Source organism: Cyprinodon variegatus, unplaced genomic scaffold (assembly GCF_000732505.1).
Source record: "Cyprinodon variegatus isolate N-32 unplaced genomic scaffold, C_variegatus-1.0 Scaffold268, whole genome shotgun sequence".
NCBI lineage: Eukaryota > Metazoa > Chordata > Actinopteri > Cyprinodontiformes > Cyprinodontidae > Cyprinodon > Cyprinodon variegatus.
This window is the reverse complement of record NW_015150721.1, coordinates 337,820-358,344: the sequence shown is the minus strand read 5'-3', so window position 1 is coordinate 358,344 and position 20,525 is coordinate 337,820. Positions and strand designations below refer to the sequence as shown.

Here is a 20,525-nt window from a genome sequence, read left to right as displayed (position 1 = left end):
AGCTTGTTTTGGAGAAACAAGCACAGGGCTCCCACTAATTCATCATAATGGTTAGTTTTATTTCTATGCTGTTTGTATTTGATTTTATGCCAGTCGTATCATTTTATTTGATCGTATTTAACCCCCACACTTTAAAGGCCGGTCCGTGAAAATAGGTTGGGGACCGCTGGTGTTGCTGATGATTGGTGCTGATGATTATATGATATTTCTGTAATTTAAATACTTGAATAATCTGAATAATTTTCTAAGAAACTAAATGTATAGACCTCTTTCAGAGTAAACCACAATCCTCCAGAGTAACTGAAATACACACTGAAATAATGTCACTTTATGTTGGATGAATCTTGTTAGTTCTTCATTGCATTTAATACATTACCGGTAATTGATGGATAATATTTATGTCTAATATTAGTGAGGTCTGTCTCACCTGCTGTGTGTTGTTGGCTGTATAGGGAAGCATGGTGGAAACGTGAAACATGATCTCATAGTCCTGGTAGCGTGTGTAGAGGGAATGTGTTCCAGTGGAGTCAGCTGCATCGCAAAAACACGGAAAAGACAGGAGAGAGGAGTCAGTCATCCTCTCCTAGATGAAACCACAAACTGTCACCGCCGGCTGAAATCTGAAGGGAATAAAGCTCAGAGATAAACAGCAGTGACTCAGTCATTAGTCAGATTACACATGGCGAGATAGGAGTTATCGCAGGCTTTCAGTGGGACACTGATGTCCCTCGGATACCGGCACTGCGACAAAGTGAGATGCAGCTAATAGATCGGGTGTGAATGTTGCTCACTCTTGTTGTCCAGCTGAGCTCGGTATTTCTCCCAGCCCTTCAGCCGCACACGCTCCCCAAGTAGATCCAGAAACTCCTCGAATGCCGGCCCAGAGCTCTCATTGTTGTACATGTCCTCCTCGGAGCTCTGTCCGGCGCGGCAGTACATCACTCCGACCTTCCTCTGAAAGTTCAGCTGCACAGAAAGAGAGAAATTAACATTTCTTAACAACTTTAGTGAATAATGTTTAGAAAAATACATACATACGTCTTTTTTAAGATTCTTACTTAATCAAAATCATAAATATTTTTGACAGCTGTAGCTTTTAAAAAAGAATCCTAAGATCTGAACAACTTATTATTCATTATAAATTGTCGTAAACTTTATTTTTGTGGCAAATATTGCAAATAATTTAGATTTATAAATGTTTTAAAATCATTGCTAAGAAAGGGTAATATTCCAATTATTTGAATTTACATATATTTAAATATATATTTAAATAATCTTTTTTTTTTTATTATGTGTGTATTTTCCCTAATATTGAGCAAGTAAGTCAGGCAATTTGCTAGAAAAATGAGATGATCTACATTTGAAAGAAGAGGAAAAACAAACATCTCCATTATCATTCCAAAAAAGTAAAAAAATAAATAAATAAATGAATGAATGACTCTGATCTGGATGACTGAGAACCTTCACCAGCATCTCCATTATCTTTTTTCAGGGGCATAATATCCTATCATCTTGCTTTAAGGACAAAAATACTAATTCCACTGGCAATTCATCTAATTTACCTGCTCAAATTAAAAGCAAATACATTTACTCAGTTTTTGCACTGTGGACATTTACTAAACAAAGAGTAACCAAGTACAACAAAGTAGCTCCATGATATACACATAAATGACATCATCACCTGCTGCTCATATGGTACGATTTAATCAAGCACCAGAGTTTCCTGCAGGAAATAAGAAAAATCTGTACATTATGAATAGATTCTAGTAGTTTGCTTAAGTCATTCAAAAGCCGGTTAAGATCTGTATTTACCTGCAAGATTTGCTTTTTTTCCTAAGTGAGGCATAGGATTATCTAGAGAGGTTGGTTAAATTTGTTGTTGTAATTAATAGAAAACTTTTTTCTGTTCTATTTTTCTGTATTTGTGCTGCTATATGCTTGGGCTGCTGGAGGACATAGGGACAACTTTTCCTCATTTTGGTGCATTGTAATTCTGTTTTTCCATGCAGCAGTTAAGCTCTGCTTATAACTTTATGTTCTTTCTGCCTTTTCCTGTCACAGTAGCTTCATCTGTTGTGCTCTCTTTCATGCTTTGACATGAGAATTGGCTTGGAGCTCCTCCTTGTTGTGTCTTTCCTAGATGGATCCACCTGTGGAACTAGTTAACAGTTACCTTTTGCATATCTGCTTGTTTTTTTGTGTCTACTTCTATCTTTTTAATTCCCAGTTGGCCTTCTGTTAAAAGGCCAGGATCTGCTCTTGCTTAGTAAATCAATCTCCAAACAATATCAAAAAGACTATTTTCATTTATCTAAGATTCTAAGACTTGTTTAAATGGGAATTTTTTAGTGATGAGTATTCTCTTTCAGATACAATCTTAGTTCGTTTAAAGTTTCCATAATCTCTGGACTGCTATAAATTGGAGCTAACGGTTATATACAGTAAAAAGGACATACTGTTATTGTAATAGTTTAACCTGTTCCATCATAAATACTTTATCTACTGTCAGAAATGACCACATTCTATATGCTTTATGTAAAACATTATGTTGATAAGTGTTAAGTGATAAGTCTATAAAACAAAATGAATTTGGAAATAACTTTATATTATGGTCTGTGTGACTTACATGATGGTAAATAGTAAAATATTTACTCAGAGTTTAATTAGCCTGTTTTACCCCATACTGTTTTCTTCTTGGCAATTTTTTTGACACTCTGCCTACCTCTAAAATTCTGACATATTTCTTAAACTAGAAAACAAAATGGTTTAACGTTTTAGCTTTACACAGGCATCCAAAATTTGTACAAAGACCATATATCTGCTTTTTTAGGCAGAAACTACTTCTAAAACCCTCTGGGTTTAGCTGGTTAAATGTGTGTCGTCAGCATCTCAGGTCTAATGTTAATTCCTTAGTCAGCACCCCTCAGCCACCTGTTAAAAGCTGCAACACTAAACCCTAGTCCTTACTCCTTCTCTCTATTTATCTGGAGGTCCTGACTGATAAACTTTGAAGATCTAGAAATTTCTGGATCAGCTGAGGGCCTGTCAACAGGAAGTCATGTTTTCTTAACCACCGACCTAGAGTAAAAATAACCGCCCTCTCCAGTCCACACCACTTTAAATTTATAGCTTTCCACATCTACTGGGCAATAAACCTCTTTTGAAGGTCGGTCGGGTGTTTGGTTTGGCTATAGAGACCAAAAAATGTTTGGGTGAGGCTTTTAAGTCTATAAAACACTTTACCAATGATGCTGTTGTTAGTTTCCAACTAAGCCAATGTTTCCCTGCTACTGGTACCAGTGCATTACTCAGATTGATAAAAAGATAGTTGACTGTTCAAACAACGGTGTCAGACACTGTTGAATACACTTATTTCAGGAAAAAACTGACTTCTGTAGGTTTCATTTTTTGCAGTGTAATGCTGGTTTAATCACTGCACCTCAGGCTACCCTGTCAGAGTCCCTTGTAGCAGCGTCTGGTATCCCAGCTGTGGCGTTACTCACCCCCTGTTCGTCCAGCTTGAGCAGCGTGTCCCGGACCTTTGGGGAGTTGGAAGCCAAGCGGAGGCAGTGCAGGTTGAGCTCAGGCATGATGAACTCCAGCAGCCTCTTGGGGGACAGGCCCCTTGGGGTTGTGTGACGAGCTGCAGAGGGAACAGACTCTTCCAGGATAGAGCCTCTCAGTGTCTTCATCTGAGTGGTAAATCCAGCTAATTAGCTTCACAAACCTTTGATCTGAAGAAAGTTTGTGACGGGATGGCAATAAATGTCAAGGTTTACCTCTGTGGTACGGAAGATGATTCTGTAATTGTACTGAGCCCCACTGGATCCCTCTTTCTCATCTCGGCGGAAGCTGATAGCCACTGGGCCGAGGCGATCGTCAATCCCAAAGAAGTTCTGGTGTTCTGTTAGGAAAATCCAGTTACATAAATACTGGTGCATTAAGGGAAATTGAAACATCCCTCTTCAAAGAAAAAAAACCCCTCAAAAATCTTGATGATACAGTAACAGAACAGATTAATCCAAAACCAGTTAAATGCTAAATCACACAGGTAGAAAAGCTGCAGCATGTAAACACAGAACAAATAAAATTACTAAGACTAAAGGCATAAAAAATTCATGATGGACTTAAAAAAAATACTTTTCTTTTTATTCCAGACATCCACATTGAAAACTTTCACAAACCAACAGAAGGAACTATCCCCCATATCTTATTGAATAAAAGCTAAATATTTAAACACAGAGGCTAATTTAAGCAGGGCCTGAGGGAGAGTGAGTGCACAATGAATCAACATCCGTGACATCAAAGTGCTTTATCCATAATGCACCGAGGAGGAAAAGATTATCCATCAACAATGAAAGGATGGTAAAGAAAACATGCACCATTTATCTCAAAAGTTAATACCAAAATCACTCTAAATTTATAATGCACACTACTAAAGCAGTTCTATGTGCATCATCATAGTCATCACAATGTTGTTGCCAGATCTGTTGTCCTCTCATTTCAGGTTTTTAAACTATTTGGTTGTTTTGGTTGCTTTTAACCTGTTTAATTGGCCCTCTGGAATAATTAAAGTTTTCTTTAAGTTTTTCTCTATCCTATTCCATTCTTTTCTATTCTATTCATTCCACATTCCATTTGATTCTTTTATTTTCTATTCTACTCCACTCTACTATTCCATATCATTCCATTCCATTCTATTCATACCATCCGGCAATATGATTTAAACCAAAAGGTTTACATTAAAACAAAGAAGATGGTACTAGTTTTGTTCACCCATCAAATGTAACCAGGCTAGTTAGTTCAAAGGAATGGTGCTTGCTGATTGGTAGAACCCTAACCTAAATGAACAAGGGCTGAATCGGTGCACAGTCACATTATATGACACGTTTTAAATTTATTCAATAATAGCACACTATGGTTGCATGGCTACAATGTGTAAAAAAAATAAACAAAGTCCAAGATCCAATGTGAAAAAACTCAAGAAACATTTGATTCTGAGAGGGATTAAAATCGAAAAGTGCTCCAAAGTTAATGGATATGTGAGAAAACGTCCTTATTAATACTGATACTGGTAATAGCAATGCTTTTCTTAGTCCCTACAGTCTAAGTACAAACAACATTATACTGTAAGTAGATTGATGGAAATAAACAGAGAGAAGAAGGGAACAATTTTCAGTCACAGCCACTAGAATCCAGAAGAAGCTCAATAATGCCGAGGAAATAACCTGTTTATGCTTTTTATTTGTGATCATTCCAATGAAAAAGTTTCGGTCCATGACGTTATTTTATTTTTATTAAAATATTTCTTACCTTCAGGCTGTGTCACTGTTTGTGTTTGTTAGAAACAGGACTTTTTTTCCCCTAAATGTTCTGATAAGAAGCTCTGAGGAAGATTAACTAGAATGTAGAGTTCATGTTGATCAGTTTATCTAATTAACATCAGTCACTCTTTGACCACACAGAGCTGTAAGAAATCATAGGATTATGTAGCTGCATCCACTGCAGGCATCTGAGTTCCTGATAGTTTTGTGGTGCTGCCAGCAGAGGGCGCATGTCTGTTTATGTCTGCTCATTGCGCCCAGTGCTGGAATTCCACTTAGGCTCAAAAAGGGTCTAAAATCTACCAGGACGGACGTTTACTATATATAACCTTATTCTATCATTATCAAATTTTTTTGGGACTTTTTTCTGTTGTATAACCATGTAATGTGACTATGCCCCTTTAAACTGAGAATAATTATAATAACTAACAGTAGTGTTGTGCCCATATACTTTACGGTAATGGGATGGAGACCTTTAAATCTAAAAGACTTACTCCTGTTACTTATTTTAAACCATGTGTCACTCTTGCATCTTACTTGGGGAAAAAAAGGAGTATCATAATGTTCCACCACAATGTTCTGAAATCTTAAACCTTTATTGAGGGTAAATGTAATCCTTTGTGGAAGATTTCTTTTAGTAAGGAATAACTATTTTTGCATAATTATTGGTACTTTTGCTGTTATGGTTCCTTAGTCTGGACAACTCTCTATTATCAATGGTATATACCTTGTTTTTTCCCATTAATGTTTCAAATGGTTGGAGCAGAAGGTTATGAATATCTTAGGGTATTCCTCTTTACACAATCTCTAAAGGTTCTCCTGAATCCTGGATATAGACGTATAGATATAGATGACCATGAAAGAAGGTTGATTTGTCTTTCTTGAGGTTAGTCTGGGTTGATTCAGCTAAATGATTGAGATCGTTATGCAAAAAGAAATGAAGATGACTTTTGTTTTTTATTTTAAGATTTTTCATACTATCACTCTGGTATTTTTTATGAGTCCATAATGACATGCTCTACTTGTACTTAGAAGTGACCGAGTGACCCACATTTCTTCCTTCATGGTGCCCATCTTCATTAAGATCCAAAATTCAAGATTAAACTCAGAATTCTGAGAATAAAGTCAGAATTCTGAGAATAAAGTCAGAATTCTGAGAATAAAGTCAGAATTCTGAGAATAAAGTCAGAATTCTGAGAATAAAGTCAGAATTCTGAGAAAACTTTAGAATTCTGAGATTAAAATCAGAATTCTGACTTTTTCCCATATTAAACTGAAATAATAATAATATAATTAGTTCACTTTTTTTATTTTTTCAGTGGCCCTAATCCTCTTCAGTTCATATGTTTTGGAATTACAATCTTTTAAAAAGCTATTGGAGATCGATTTTTGTTTTACACAACCAGTTTTGGATACACAAAACCCTCAAAACAAGCAGCGGTTTAATGACACACATAGAACACAGTTGAACAACAAAATATAGGTAACTGATTTTAATGACTTATTAAAAAAGAAAAAAAAATGCATTCATTTATTGTGGAAGAATGATTCAACTCCAACTATTAAGGATTTTCTTGGAGCAATTGGCCTAATTTTTACCTCTGGAAAAGCTAACCTGGGATAAATATAACTGTGCTCATCGTTTGATCTCTGGATGCCTTTACTTCATGGCTTGGAGAGTCTGAATGTGTACATTGCATGTGGATCTCTTTATTTTATAATATGCTATATTATGTTGAAGTTGCTGCCTGTTGCATTTAGTGCATAGATATACAGTTACTTGTTTTCTATTTTATTCTTATTTTTGTGTTTGATTGCATGTTTGTTTTTGTTTTGTCTTAGGAGGTAGTGAGTGTTGCACCATAGAAAACCTGTAAGATTTGAGGTCTACTCTTAGTTTGTATAATTTTGTATTTCCCTTTGTGAAATAAAAATGAAGTCAAAAAAGGAAAAGTGATGCTTTCTGTGACCGAAACAAACCTTTAAGATTTAAGTTTTTGTCAAGAATGTAGCTTCAATTCAAATATCTGCTCAGTGTGTTAATATTGAACTAAAAAAGAATACTGCTGTTTTCCTGTGACCTACGACCTGATAAGATTATTAAGACTTGACACCTTTTTTCTCAGACCTGAAAACGTTTTTCTTCTAACCCACGGACGTCCTTAATATAAACCATACACTGGTACAGACTAGTCACACTTAAATCACACTTAAATCTCTCCCCCATAAACTCTGCAGTGTCTCACATACCTTTCAGGTAGAAGTATTTGCGATAGTAATGCGCTCCCAGATCTGCATGCTCAATGAAGAAGTTGCTCTTCCCCTGCAGCTGGATATTGCTCTCCCTGGGCTCCTCCAAGACAGACACTGCATCATTAGGGGTCCGCAGACTTGACCAGAGCTCCCTCCTGCCAGGCGATCGGCCCAAGCCCACCTGCTCCTCGCCTCCCGTCTCATTACGGAAGTGTGGACAGCTTAGGAGCAGCTCATTATCGTTGCCATCACCTTCATCTAGCAGCAGCGACTGCTCCTGGTCATCCGTGTTTCCTCCGCTGCCTCCCCCTCCCTGTGCTGGTGAGGCGGGTGTGGACTGGGCGAGGGGGCGGAGCTGGGAGGCGGCCGAAGCCCCTGAGGTGATGTTCTTCTTCCGTCCGATGCTGTCTCTGTTTGTGGCCACCTCTGTGAGGTCGAACAGGATGCTCTGAACGTCGTAGTGGGCAAAGTTCCTCACCCACGCTCCACCTCCGAGCTGCTCGTACGGACCAGGTTGAGAGATTTGAGGAGGCAAAGGTTTCGACTTTTTATTAAGACCTTCGGGCTTTGGCGGCTTGGCAGGTTTTGGGGAGTCTCCAATAGGCCTGGGAAGGTCTCTGAAGAACCCATCAGGCTCTGGAGGGTTTCCCTCCAATCCTAAAAGCAGAAAAGGGTCTTTAAATCGGAGAGCACTCGGACTCAGGGGCCCCTGGTTCTCTCCACCCGGCTCCTGGGCTTGAGATTGTCTCTCCAGTGACGACAGGCTGCCGTACTCCCTATGCAGATGCATCCCTGAGTCTCCCTGAGGCCCCGTACCCACTTTCTCACCAACTGCTCGGATTACTTTCCCTCCTGTTTTCCCAGAGGAGTCCAAGTCCCCCAGGGTTACATCGCTGTTGCTTCTTTGCATGATCGGGCCCCGCCCCACCGATCGCAGATTTAACCCCACGCGGCTCGGAGTGAGGCTGCAATCTGCATCGGCGCCGTCGCCGGGCCTCCTGGGGGGCCACTCCACCACTCCCGCTTCCCGCTTGGGGTCAAAATTGACGGTGGCGAGGGGGGGGCGCATGTTCTGACGGCGGAACTTGCGAATGAAAAGGTCGTCTGACTGCATGGTGCCTGAGAAATGTAAACCTAATCTAACAATCTTCTCCCCGGAGCTTTCTGCTGCAGACAGTTAATTTTTTTTTCTGGTGTCAGAGGTGCTGGTGTGAAACTGGGATGCTGAGTATGAAAATGGAAAATCCAGCTAAGTGAAAGCAACTATTATTTTCTCATTCACACCACTTAAGTTGGAGGAAGCTTCTTGACTTCTGGGCTCTCACAGGTGTCTCTGAGGGACGCCACACTTTGTCACTGAGTTCTTGAGAGGGAATGATGAAGAAGGAAGGGAATCCACACTGTTGGTTGCTGGAGGGGTCCATCCACGTGTGCAGATGTGTATTTAGGTTGAGTTAAACATACAGGGATCATCACTGGAGCCGGTCTCTTTGCCCTCTGGGTTAAAGAGGCGCTGTCTGTATCAAAGTGTCAAACATGGCATCCATTGCTGTGCGCTGGCCAGTGCCTGCAGCCGTCATCTGTAGACCACCTGTGGTAATGAACACAAGAAAGAAATATCTTTTTAAACCTTGTACCCATATTTATCATTAAATTGTTGTATTACTAGAGTGCCACATTTATAAAGTAATTTTTCTTCAAATAAGAGCATTTTTCCATGTATTGCACAGCCGCTGGAAGTACTTTTGAACAATGTGATTTTTTTTTTTTTTTTGGGACAAATACCTCTGAGCCTATAGGCCTATTTAAAATACAATAAAAATAAATAAGTAAATAGACTGAAATTCACTACTTTATCGTCATATACACTTCAATGCACGCAACCAGTATCTGTAACACACAGACATCATCAGTTCTCAAAACTTTAATACTCTCATTACTCATCAGTTCTCAAAGTGAATATATGCAATATTAATTAAACTTCACAATAACACTATAACAACATAGATTTGGTCAGCTGGCCTGAACCTGAGTCACTTTGTTTATGTCACACGTGACTCTATAAGCTCCAAGATCCTTTTACGCAAACCACAAGGAAATAATTATATTATTATACTATTTAAACATTATCGAACAGTTCTCCATTACACAGAAAACACAAGATCAAAATAACACTAACATACTATGTTCAAACTGCACAAATAGATATAAAAGTATATTTAAATCACTGGATGCAAACTATGGGTTCTTCAACATACCAGAAAGTAGATTTCTCATCTCAATCAAAATATTTATTTTATACTGAGAGGCTTAAAAGTTTATTCAAATCGATTCAAAACTTCCAAGTGCGCATCTGACAACTTCTAAAGAAACTTGTTATCACAGGTATGGATTAAAGGAAAAGTCCGGTCAGCAAGGAATAACCAGTGGGTCAATAATTACACCTAAAACTAGTACACTCGTGGTGATTCAATGAATTTAGCGTTAATCAGTAAAAAAAAAAAAAGGAATAATAATTTTTTTTATCGCAATCACTGAGTCCGGGACCCTTCCGTTTCTGCCCAAATACAGTAACACCTCACTCCTGACATCTTCTGACCGTGACGTTGCAGTGCGGTAAGCCGAGCTCCATTCTCCACGCTTTACAAGCAAAATCAATGGGAAGTACTCAACACATCTGCAATTGACAACAATTATTTTAGATTTCGAGAAAACTTCATAAATTCTCTCCAAATCTCAAATAACTATCGCTAAATAACTATAGCTATATAACTATAGCTATATAACTATAGCTATATAACTATAGCTATATAACTATAGCTAAATAACTATAGCTAAATAACTATAGCTATACAACTAAAGCTAAATAACTAAAGCTATATAACTATAGCTAAATAACTATAGCTAAATAACTATAGCTAAATAACTAAAGCTATATAACTAAAGCTATATAACTAGAGGTAAATAACTATAGCTAAATTCAAAAGAGCTATAGTTAAACAGACAATGCCCACATGCATGGCAGCTGGATGTTGCAATATATCGGGTAAAAGTAAAAAAAAACATTATTAAAGTGAGTTATTTCATCTTTCCAATTCCTGGTCCACTACAGGTTCATCATTGGATTGTCAACTTGAGGGGCGAGGACTTGCCATCGAACTTCTGGCCAGAGAGAAAATACGTCATTTATCTGTTACTCTCTGCTTTGCATAGTGCACTGGTCATCGCCATCATGGATAATAGCGCGTTGTGACAAACACCAGCACAGCATTGGGACTTGCTCAACAGCCGATACCGCACAATAATGTCACAAACCGGTAGGTGGCAGTAGTGTTCTTTGACAAACATGGATGTCTCTGGTTAAAGCCCATTCAAATGAAATTACTCTTAAAAACACTTGTCATTTATTGAAAAGTATGTAATACTTTCATTGTATTGTATTACACTACAGTATAGTATTTTTCAAGTTTGAATTCTGAATTTGACCGGACTTTTTCTTTAAGGGATGCTGAGTTCGGACGAAGAGAACAAATGTAGTTCATACAAACCAATTTTATATGATCCTAGTTATCCCTGTTTCAGAAATCCACAACAAAAGTAAAATATTTGGGCAGAAACTTCACATATGCTGGATGCCGATCGGAAATATTTTTTATATGTTATATTAAATTAAGCGTTCATTTTTTCATGTTCTGCTCCTATGAATTTAACAATAATATCACGCATGCTCTCCTCAAGCTCCAAGGAAGACGGAGTGGAGCAAGATGGGAGAAACAGCAGAGGCTGTAAGGCTTTGCTTTGTGCAGGCGGTCTGGAATGGAGCCGTTATGGAGGATTGAGAGATTTCGGTGTTACTTTGAGCTACAGGCAGGGTGCCCTGTTTACAGGTGTCCACATGTTCAGGTGCGCTCTGAGGTCGTGGAGATAAATGTAATTCTGTGCCGTATGTCCTTCTCGTTTCTGTCATTAGACTATGTAAATTTACTAGTCTGCTGCCGCGAGCGGGATATCATGCTCTAGCTTGCTTGACGTTGCCATGACAACCTTACTTCCGTAAACTTGTGTTGATTAGGCCTCAAAATAATGCAATTAAAATCCAAATACACATAAAAGTAAAATCAAACATCAAAAATAATGTCCCACAATATTCATAAGAAATTTTTAAATTGTGCAAAGTATTTTTTCTCCCCCTGGAAACTAGGGGGTGCAGCAGCCCCCCCAGCACCCCCACTTCCCGTGGCCATGATGTATTGAGCATGATATTTGACAGTAGGATTAGATATTTGGGTTTAAAAAATATATAAAAAATCTTGGATTAAGGGCAAAAACACTCATGTAACTGGCAGATGGTATACTCAAATTGAGGGTAAATACACTTGTTTTAAAAGTTTTTGCAGTGTAAGATTGGCTTTTCAATAGTTTTCACACCTTTTGAACTCCTTTTCGTCATTTAATCACAGACTTTAATCAGTTCGGGATGCATTAGATTAACAAACAAAATGTACTAACTAATCGCAAACAAATGTAACAAAAAAAACTATAGAGTGTTTTTTATTAATTTTCCCAGAATATTGACTTAATAGAAGCACCTTCCTCATTCTTTTGAGCATATTTGCTCCAACTATTGACTGAAAAAATTGCACTCTAAATAAATATTTGTTTCTTGAAATAAATCAAATTCAAACAAAAGTAAAATGAAATGAATACAAGTAAGGTTATAAGAATAGGTATCAATCATGACACTTGGAAAAAAGCTGACTGTTTCAGGTTTGATAAATGACATTTCACATTTGCTCCTCCTCTGATAAACTAGTGTGCTTTTGGTGATCAGCACATGTTCTGCATGCTCACACGCACTAAAAAGTTTGCACCCACTGTTTTGATCATTGCAAGACACACATTCAATTTGCACCTACTTTATAGATCAGTTTTGCTCATGCCATCCAGTTTGCAGGTTTTATTATGCATGCAATGTTTTTTAAGCTGGACTAAAGATAAATTGACTTTGGGGGTACAAAAGTAGAGTGGACTGAAAACGTATGACACACTTTAAAATTTTTATTTAAAAAAACCTTTGAAAACAAATTTTCAATTTTCCTTCCTTTTTATATTTATGTGTTACTTTGTTTTGGTCTATCACATAAAACCTCTTATAATACAAGAAACTATTCATGACAAAATAGGGAAAAGTTAAGAGGTATGAATACCTTTATAAGAAAGTTTACATAGAACTCAATATTTGTTCCTAGGAAGCCTTTTTTAAAGCATTGAATGCAACAATAACCCAGAAGGCAGCCATGACATGTGTTTTATTGTGGCGCACTACTCTGTTCCTCTGTTTTCTCATTATTATTCTTTCCTTTAGTCACTTTCCGTTCCCTAAATAGTTCCAACTTAAAGCTCAGCACATGCTCACAATAGACCTTATTAAAACAGGGGAGGGGGCCCTTCCTGGCTCACTGACAGTGTGCCAGGACATGAGAAAAATAAGCGCAAGCTGCCTCGTTTCAACACAAACGCTCGCACACAAACAAACAAACACGGCTCCTGTTTATTCCCTCTAGTAAATTCTCAAAGAGCACAAAACACTGATTCAGATCTGTGTAGATTTTCATACTTTTAAAAGAGTGATTTTAAAACCAATCGAATTGCAGCACCAATCACGTAGCAGTGAGCTTCCCCTTTATTTATTTCTTTAAACACGGGTAACAAAAGTCCTTATTTTAATATCAACTTACCCTAAAAACGGACCGTGCGTTCGGTAGAGAGTAGCCTGCTTCTGTCATTATTTTTCACTTGTGCTCTGCCTTCAACCAAACTTACGTCAATCAGCTCGAGCTGAAACTTTTGTCGCTGTCACTAAGGTACGAGGCTTCTTCCTGTCTGGCTTTTTTCACATGCATCTTCCTCTCGCTTGCAGCCGTATAGAGCAGGTGCAGTGGTGCAGAGGAGCTACCAGCAAAAACCAAGACATGCACAAGCACCCAACGCCACTGCTGTGAGCTGACAGGACATCAGGGAGATATCTTCTTAAATTAGTTTCTAGCTTCTGTTTGGGAATTTAAAGAACATTTTTCTTGTTTTAAAAAAACAAGGAAAGCCCCTTTAGAGTGTTTAAGTAAAAGTACGTCCTCACAAAAAAGTGCAACACACACACACACACACACCAGGATTTCTGCCATAGAGCAACACAAACTAGAGTACGAGTGTGAGGTGAAAGGTAAAAGTTATCTGGGTTTCAACATTTTTCATAAATAAAAATCTGAAATATTTGGAGACCATTTATTGTGTCAGTAACTAGGTACCAATAGTTTACTATATTTCTGTAGTACATTTTCTACAGATCTGTTCTAATTTGAGGACTTTTTAGTTTCACTCATTAGATTTGAATACAGCTTTGCTTTCTTCTCCATTCTGATGAACTTGCTGGTTACTTATTTCGAAGATGTGACGTAAGAGGTGCAACAAAACAGAGAGATGAAAAAAAAGAACAAAACAAAGACCATTAAGATAATCTGTCAGGTTGGAGCAAAGTTTCTTTATGGATAAAAACCCTGATAGAGACATGGATGAAGACAGAGAGCTAGAAAAAACATTGTAGATGATGGATCAGGTTCTGAAACACAAGACATCCCCCATCCATTCCTCCCTCATTAGATTTAAAATGTTCATGTAAAATACCAAAGCTCTAAAAGTACTCAGCTACTCATGCAGGACTTCTGCTCAGTTGAATCTTTATTATCCTGTTTAAATTCTAATTTATGAACAAAACTGAACCAAGTTTGTAGTTTTTATGTTAATTTAAAACAACACAGTGAGCAAAAGAAGAAAATTAACCTATTCTCTGCGCAAAGAGCTGCTTTTTTAAATTTTTTTTGTAATGGTTGCTTTAATTGGTATCTGTCAAAGGACTATATTTGACAACTCCAGTTTTAAACCACCTTTACTCTAATAGCCCTAAATCTAAAATATTCACCGTCACCAAATGATCAGCACTTCTCAGCTGCATCTGTCCCTGCTACCGTCTTTGCTTGACTGTGGAGCCCTTCTGTCCATCTGTCACCCAACCCAAGGTCACTATGTAGCCCTGATTTTTGTGACAATTAAAAGAAAACTTAGGCTGAGATCAGCAAAAAAAAAAAACAACTAACGCTTGCTTTTTCATTAAGAACTAAGTCGGCAGAGCAGCAGTTTTATCACTCAGTCCCCATAAAGAAACAGATAACACTGAAGACAAAAAAGAAGAAAACTGTCACTTCTTCTCTTCTAAGAAGATAGTGTTGGACCTCTGCATTATTTACACCCTGAGTGGAAAGCTGCATTCGCACACTTGAGTCAGCATGGTAAAGCAACTCCAGTACCAATCTGTGGTGCAGTAAGGTATATTCATGGTCCCTTTCCCCCCTAGAAGGTGAGCCCACATCCAACCCTATTATCAAATCCTTTCCTAACTGCCCTTATTTTATCTCAATGCTGTTGTCATTAACCCAGACCACTGGCTGTATCCATAAAAGGGAAAACACCCACAACATGATGCCACTACCTCAGTGTTCAAAGTGATGTTGTGTAATCTCTCTTTTCCACTGCCTGAAATCAATGTGTATTATTTGTGGTGTATTATTACCTCCACTGATTTTTTTTTGTAAGCAAATATTTTATATTTGTTTATATATACAGTAAGGCTGGTCACTAGTTTGCAAAGTGCCATGACAGTCTGCCATCTTAGAAGTACAGAAAGCAGAATAAAATTTCCCCTTGCTGGCAGCTCAGTGTGACTGAGAGGTGGCGCAACCAAACAACTGAAAATCTGAGGGACCATGCATCTGCAGCAGCACAAGAAACTGTTTCACCAGCCCCAAGAAAGTAAAAAGGGAACCTAAAGACAATAAAAACCGTCCGAGACATTTACAACGAGGATAAACATCTGGCAAGCCTTCTCCAGGTGGAAGAAGCTAAAGAAGAAGAATGATTTCAAACGGGACCCTGGTGTTACCATGTTTCTAGTTCACATGTAAATGAACTGTACTGCCTAAAATTGCGTAAAGCTAACTTTTACCATTCAGTTCAATTAGACAGTGTTGCACCTTAGCATAGAGAGCATAACAGTTGATCCTGCAAACATATGCCAATCTAATTGGTACATAATTGTAGGTTCATGTAGGTTTAGTAGCTTTCAAAGCCACGATGAACCCTGCCTTTTTGTCACAGTAAATGCCAGCGTATAGAGACTTCACCTCACTTTGGAGGACACACTTAAATTTGCTTTGTCGAGGCTTTTTGACACATGGTGGCTGCCGTGTTTGAGGCAGTGATGCCCTCGCGTTTAGTTTTACCACTACACATCAATTCTTGAACAATGCCCCTTTAATATTTGTTGGTTTGTTCAGGATGATGTGCGATTTTAAATAACACTTTAAAAAGAGCTAAACGCATTAGCCTTCACTCTTTTTTATCGATACCCAATATAGCATCCCATGCAAGCATGATTAGATTAGATTAGATGAGCTTTACTGATCTCTGTTCACAGCAGAGAAATTCACTGGTCACATATTGGCATAGTAATTAAAGAAGGTGCAAACAAGGAGGAAAAAGGTGCATTAAGAATAAACAATATATATACAGTATATCAAGGTATATACAGTATATCAAGATACTGAATGAATTAATCAGAACCTATAAATTACAAAATAGCTTTAATCCAGGGCTGCAACTAACAATTACTTTGCAAATGATCTACCTGTCGATTATTTATTATTGTGTCGAACACTTGTGGAGTTCTGGATAGAGCATATTGAAAAACAAAAACTTTTTAATCTTAAATACAAAATTTTTATAGAATTCTATAATTTTGATATAATTACTTTCTAAATGGGTTGCTCTGTCGGCTAAAGGCTTGTATTTGAGTCTAGTCGATTACTATATTAGTTGACGACTATTTCAATAATCGATTAATCATGATTTATCCGATTAATTGTTTCAGTCCTAGTTTAATCATTTGCTTTCATGTTAGTTTTAAAATTATGACTCAACATAAAAGACATAAAAAGCCTTCGGGTCTAAATATTTATAATCTAATTTAAAAATCTAAATCCAAAACATTCATGTTGAAACTTTACCCTAAACCAGTCATGAAATCATGATCATTTTCAAGACACTAAAGATATTATCTGTGATCTTTTAACTGATCCAGGTGTTTCTCATCCTGTTTCTCACACAGCGCAGCCTCTATTCTCCATCTAAAGGGTGCAAAGGCTCCTGACAGTAAGAACGCACTCATGTTTATCAGGTTTCAGAGGTTCTCAAACAGCATTACCACTGCAGACTCACACGATTTATACCACCGTTCTGCTCATTTCAAAGCACTCAGGTCTAAATATGGAAATACATTTTCTCCAGAAGTTATTTTTTTCTTCTTGCCTTCATGTTACTCCAACCCCAAAATATAAATTCAATAAAGACTCCAACCAAAAGCAGAGCTTGAACACCTTTGCCCTCCAGAGTTTGGTTGTGTTTGTTTCTACTGCAGTCTGTCTGAAGCAACATTTGTTTTAGTGTTTCTGCTCTAACAAAGCTTCATTATGATCCTGTTCAATTCAATAAAACAGCAATCATCTGGAGACTGGCTAGGCCACTCAAGGACCTTGAAATGCTTTTTTACGGAGCCACTCCTTCGTTGCTGGAAGATCCAGCCATGTTTCATCTTCGAGGCTCTCACTTTGCTTTAAAATCTCACAATACATGGCCCAGTTGATTCTTCCCTCAACACGGATGAGTTTTCCTGTCCCCTTTGCAGAAAAACAGCCCCAAAGCATGATCTTTCCTCCCCCATGCTTCACAGTATGTATGTTCTTGGGGCGCAACTCTGCATTCTTCTTTCTGCAAACAGTTGGGTGTTTACCAAAAAGTTCTATTTTGGTTTTATTTGACCACATGATATTCTCTGGCAAACTTCAGGTGGACCTGGACAAGTACTGGCTTGAGCAGGGGGACACGTCTGGCACTGCAGGATTTGAGTCATTCTCGGTGTAGTGCGTTACTCATGGTAGCCTCTGTTACTTTGTCCCCAGCTCTCTGCAGGTCATTCATCAGGTCCCTCCGTGTAGTTCTTGGATGTTTGCTCACCGTTCTCATGGTCATTTTGACCCTATGGGACGAGTCCCAGATCGAGAGAGATTATCAGTGGTCTTGTATGTCAATTGCTCCCACAGTTGATTTTTTTTCACACCAAGCTGCTTGCCTATTGTAGATTCACTCTGCCTAGCCTGGAGCAGGTCTACAATTTTCTTCCTGGTGTCCTTTGATAGCTCTTTGGTCTTGGCCATGGTTGAGTTTGGAGTGTGACTGTTTGAGGCTGTGGACAGGTGTCTTTTATACAGGTGCCAATAATACAGGTAACAAGTTGAGGACAGAAGAGTTTACAGGTCTGTAAGAGCCAGGAAGCTTGCTGGGTTGTGGTTGACCAAATACTTATTTTCCACCATAATCTATAAATAAATTCAACACATCCGACCCTCTCCGGGTAAGGGTGGTTCAACCGTGGCAACCGTGAATCAATCCCTTCAGTCTCTAAATATTGATAACTGGATGTGAAAATCGTACACACTGCTCCATTCAGAATAAAAAAAGATGCAAAATTTTTGACGCACAAATAATTAATTTAAGAACAGAAGAAAGAGACACAAAAAGGAAAAACAACAGAGGAAGATAGAAGAAAGAAAAATGTGAGTAATAGAGTTATAGTCTGTCCACATCATTAAAAGTCCTAAGTCTTTAAAGTTTTATATCCTCCACAAAGAGATCAAAATGTGGTTTCCTCCTCATGGTTTTACTCGAGAGTTGGGAACCTTGCAAGAAACATGGATTCAAATATAAGAAAAAATGTTTTCTATAAGGAACACAGCTGTTTGTCAACCTAAATAAAATTACCCTTTTTAGACAGTCTGCTGATTATCAACTTGAAAAAAGATATTTAATATATATTATTAAGCTAATACTTAAGTGAGATGTTAGATTTTCTTTAAAGTAAAGCATATTTTGCAACCGGACATTGCATTGAGTTATTTGATTTGATTAGGGTTAAAAGTCTGGTCTAATGTAATTTAAAACTCAGCTGGCCCACACAGGGATCAGAACCAAAATAACTGGAAAAACAGCAAAGTGTAAAGTTTAACAATTGCATTAGATTTTAGCCTTTTATGACCATTTCTCTTTGTGAAAAAACTAATTGCATAAAAAATAGGTATATAGGCATAGAGTAGGGCTTACAATAAATACCTTAAATAAGCTGTACTGTGTTTTAAGCTGGTGGGTGAAATATTTTGGTAAAATAAAAGGTTTAGGACTTCTGATGACTAACTCCACCTACATAAGTTCAACAGTGTGAACCATGGTAAAAATAAACCTTTTAAAATCATTGTTGAAGATGTAAATCTCTGGAAAGGAATTTAAACATCCTCTCAAATTATTGTTTTTATTTTACTGTTTTTTTACAGGGTCGGATTCCCATTGTGTTACTCTAAAGTTTTAGTTTTTAAAACAACCTAGAAGCTGGTGAAGTGAAGTGAACCAAGGGGCTATCGGGAAGTGATTCTCTGGTCTTTTCCTGCACATTTTAGATGCGTCCCTGATCAAACACAGCAGAATTAAATGGCTGGATAACTTCCTCAGCGGGGCGTCGAGTTCAGCAGAAGGCTGTTAATAAGCCTTGAGTCTGAAGGATCAGGGCTCCAAAAACAGCTGCAGAGAAACGGCATATCTGCAGAGGTAATGAAAAGCACCACACTTCTGGATGTGTTAATTAAATACTTCCCTCTAAATAAACATAAAAAAGGACAAAATAAATACATTTTGAATACACCTATACCCTTATCATTATTTTATCTAAATGATCTAAGAACTATCTGAAAATAAAAGAGAGCCCAGTTATTTTCATCAGCTGCTCTTCTGACATCTTGGAAAAGAAATTACTTTCTCTGCAGAGGTTTATTCATGCATTTCATATTTACAAGCTAGGCATTTATTCGCTCACCTTCAGTCAAGCGTAGTGCCTTTAATCTAATCTTCATTACTTCAGAACAGCCTTTAACATGACAAACAGAGCAAGTAACATGCCAGCTGTAGAGAAGTATGTGACATACCTGACGCAGAAGTACAAAGCAAAGAGGAACTGAAAGGTTTTGTCACTACCCGTTTATATCTGCTCATGTTTAATGGCTGTATAGACTAGGTAATGTTACTGTTTTTACTTCTGCATGTATTAATAAAAATCTCTGAAATATCAGCTTAAAATGGTTCCTCTTCACACAGTAAATCACCCAGGCTCATCCTTTCAAAAACCAGAGAAAGAAATGTTATAAACTTTAATAATGGGTGCCTGTTGTACCTATATTTGTGCAAAGGCAAATATGGCACAAGTATATGCGTTTCTTACTAATGAAAGAGAAAAACCTGTCAAGGTTAAATGGAATAAATAATGGACGTTTCATTTTTCAAATGCAGCCTGTTCTCATCACATCTACACCCATATTTCCTGGTAACTGACCTGTTTTAAGGCTCAGCAAGGATAAGGGTCAACTTTCTGGTTAATAAAAAATTATATATATATATATATATATATATATAAATAGTCAGTAAAAAATATCTTTGTAACACTGGCAAAGAAAAAAATCATTTCTGAACAAAACATCATATCAGATGCAATGTGAAAAACACTTCTTCAGAATGGATCTCATAAATGAATTCTAAACACTAAAAGGGGGCCTGTGCATGATCTGCAGATATCTATTTCCTCTGAATACAGCTGCAGGCTACGAGTACGCATAGCTGACATCATGGTGATGTCGGAGTTGAGTCAGTTTCTAATAAAAGTACATGCCGCTGAAACTGTTAACCACTGTCCACGCAGAGAAGACGCCAGTGAGCTGCACATTTGATCACTCTCTTTTACAA

The 20,525-nt window shown here is 37.8% G+C and overlaps 1 protein-coding gene across 4 annotated transcripts in view; it reads right to left on the bottom strand.

Annotated features, from left to right (window-relative positions):
* The window catches only part of sipa1 (signal-induced proliferation-associated 1), a 66,658-nt gene that overhangs the window by 26,663 nt on the left and 19,470 nt on the right, over window positions 1-20,525 (bottom strand). For 3 of the 4 annotated variants that reach the window (XM_015382864.1, XM_015382867.1, XM_015382866.1), the window contains exons 2-6: window positions 7,575-9,168; window positions 3,780-3,904; window positions 3,504-3,692; window positions 792-966; window positions 428-531 (exon numbers count right to left, since the gene is read on the bottom strand). In XM_015382864.1, the coding sequence (XP_015238350.1) occupies window positions 428-531; window positions 792-966; window positions 3,504-3,692; window positions 3,780-3,904; window positions 7,575-8,691 (1,710 nt within the window). In that variant the 5' untranslated portion in view covers window positions 8,692-9,168. Of the gene's footprint in view, window positions 1-427; window positions 532-791; window positions 967-3,503; window positions 3,693-3,779; window positions 3,905-7,574; window positions 9,169-13,315; window positions 13,450-20,525 lie in introns of those variants that run through there. The other variant, XM_015382865.1, reaches the window with a different exon arrangement.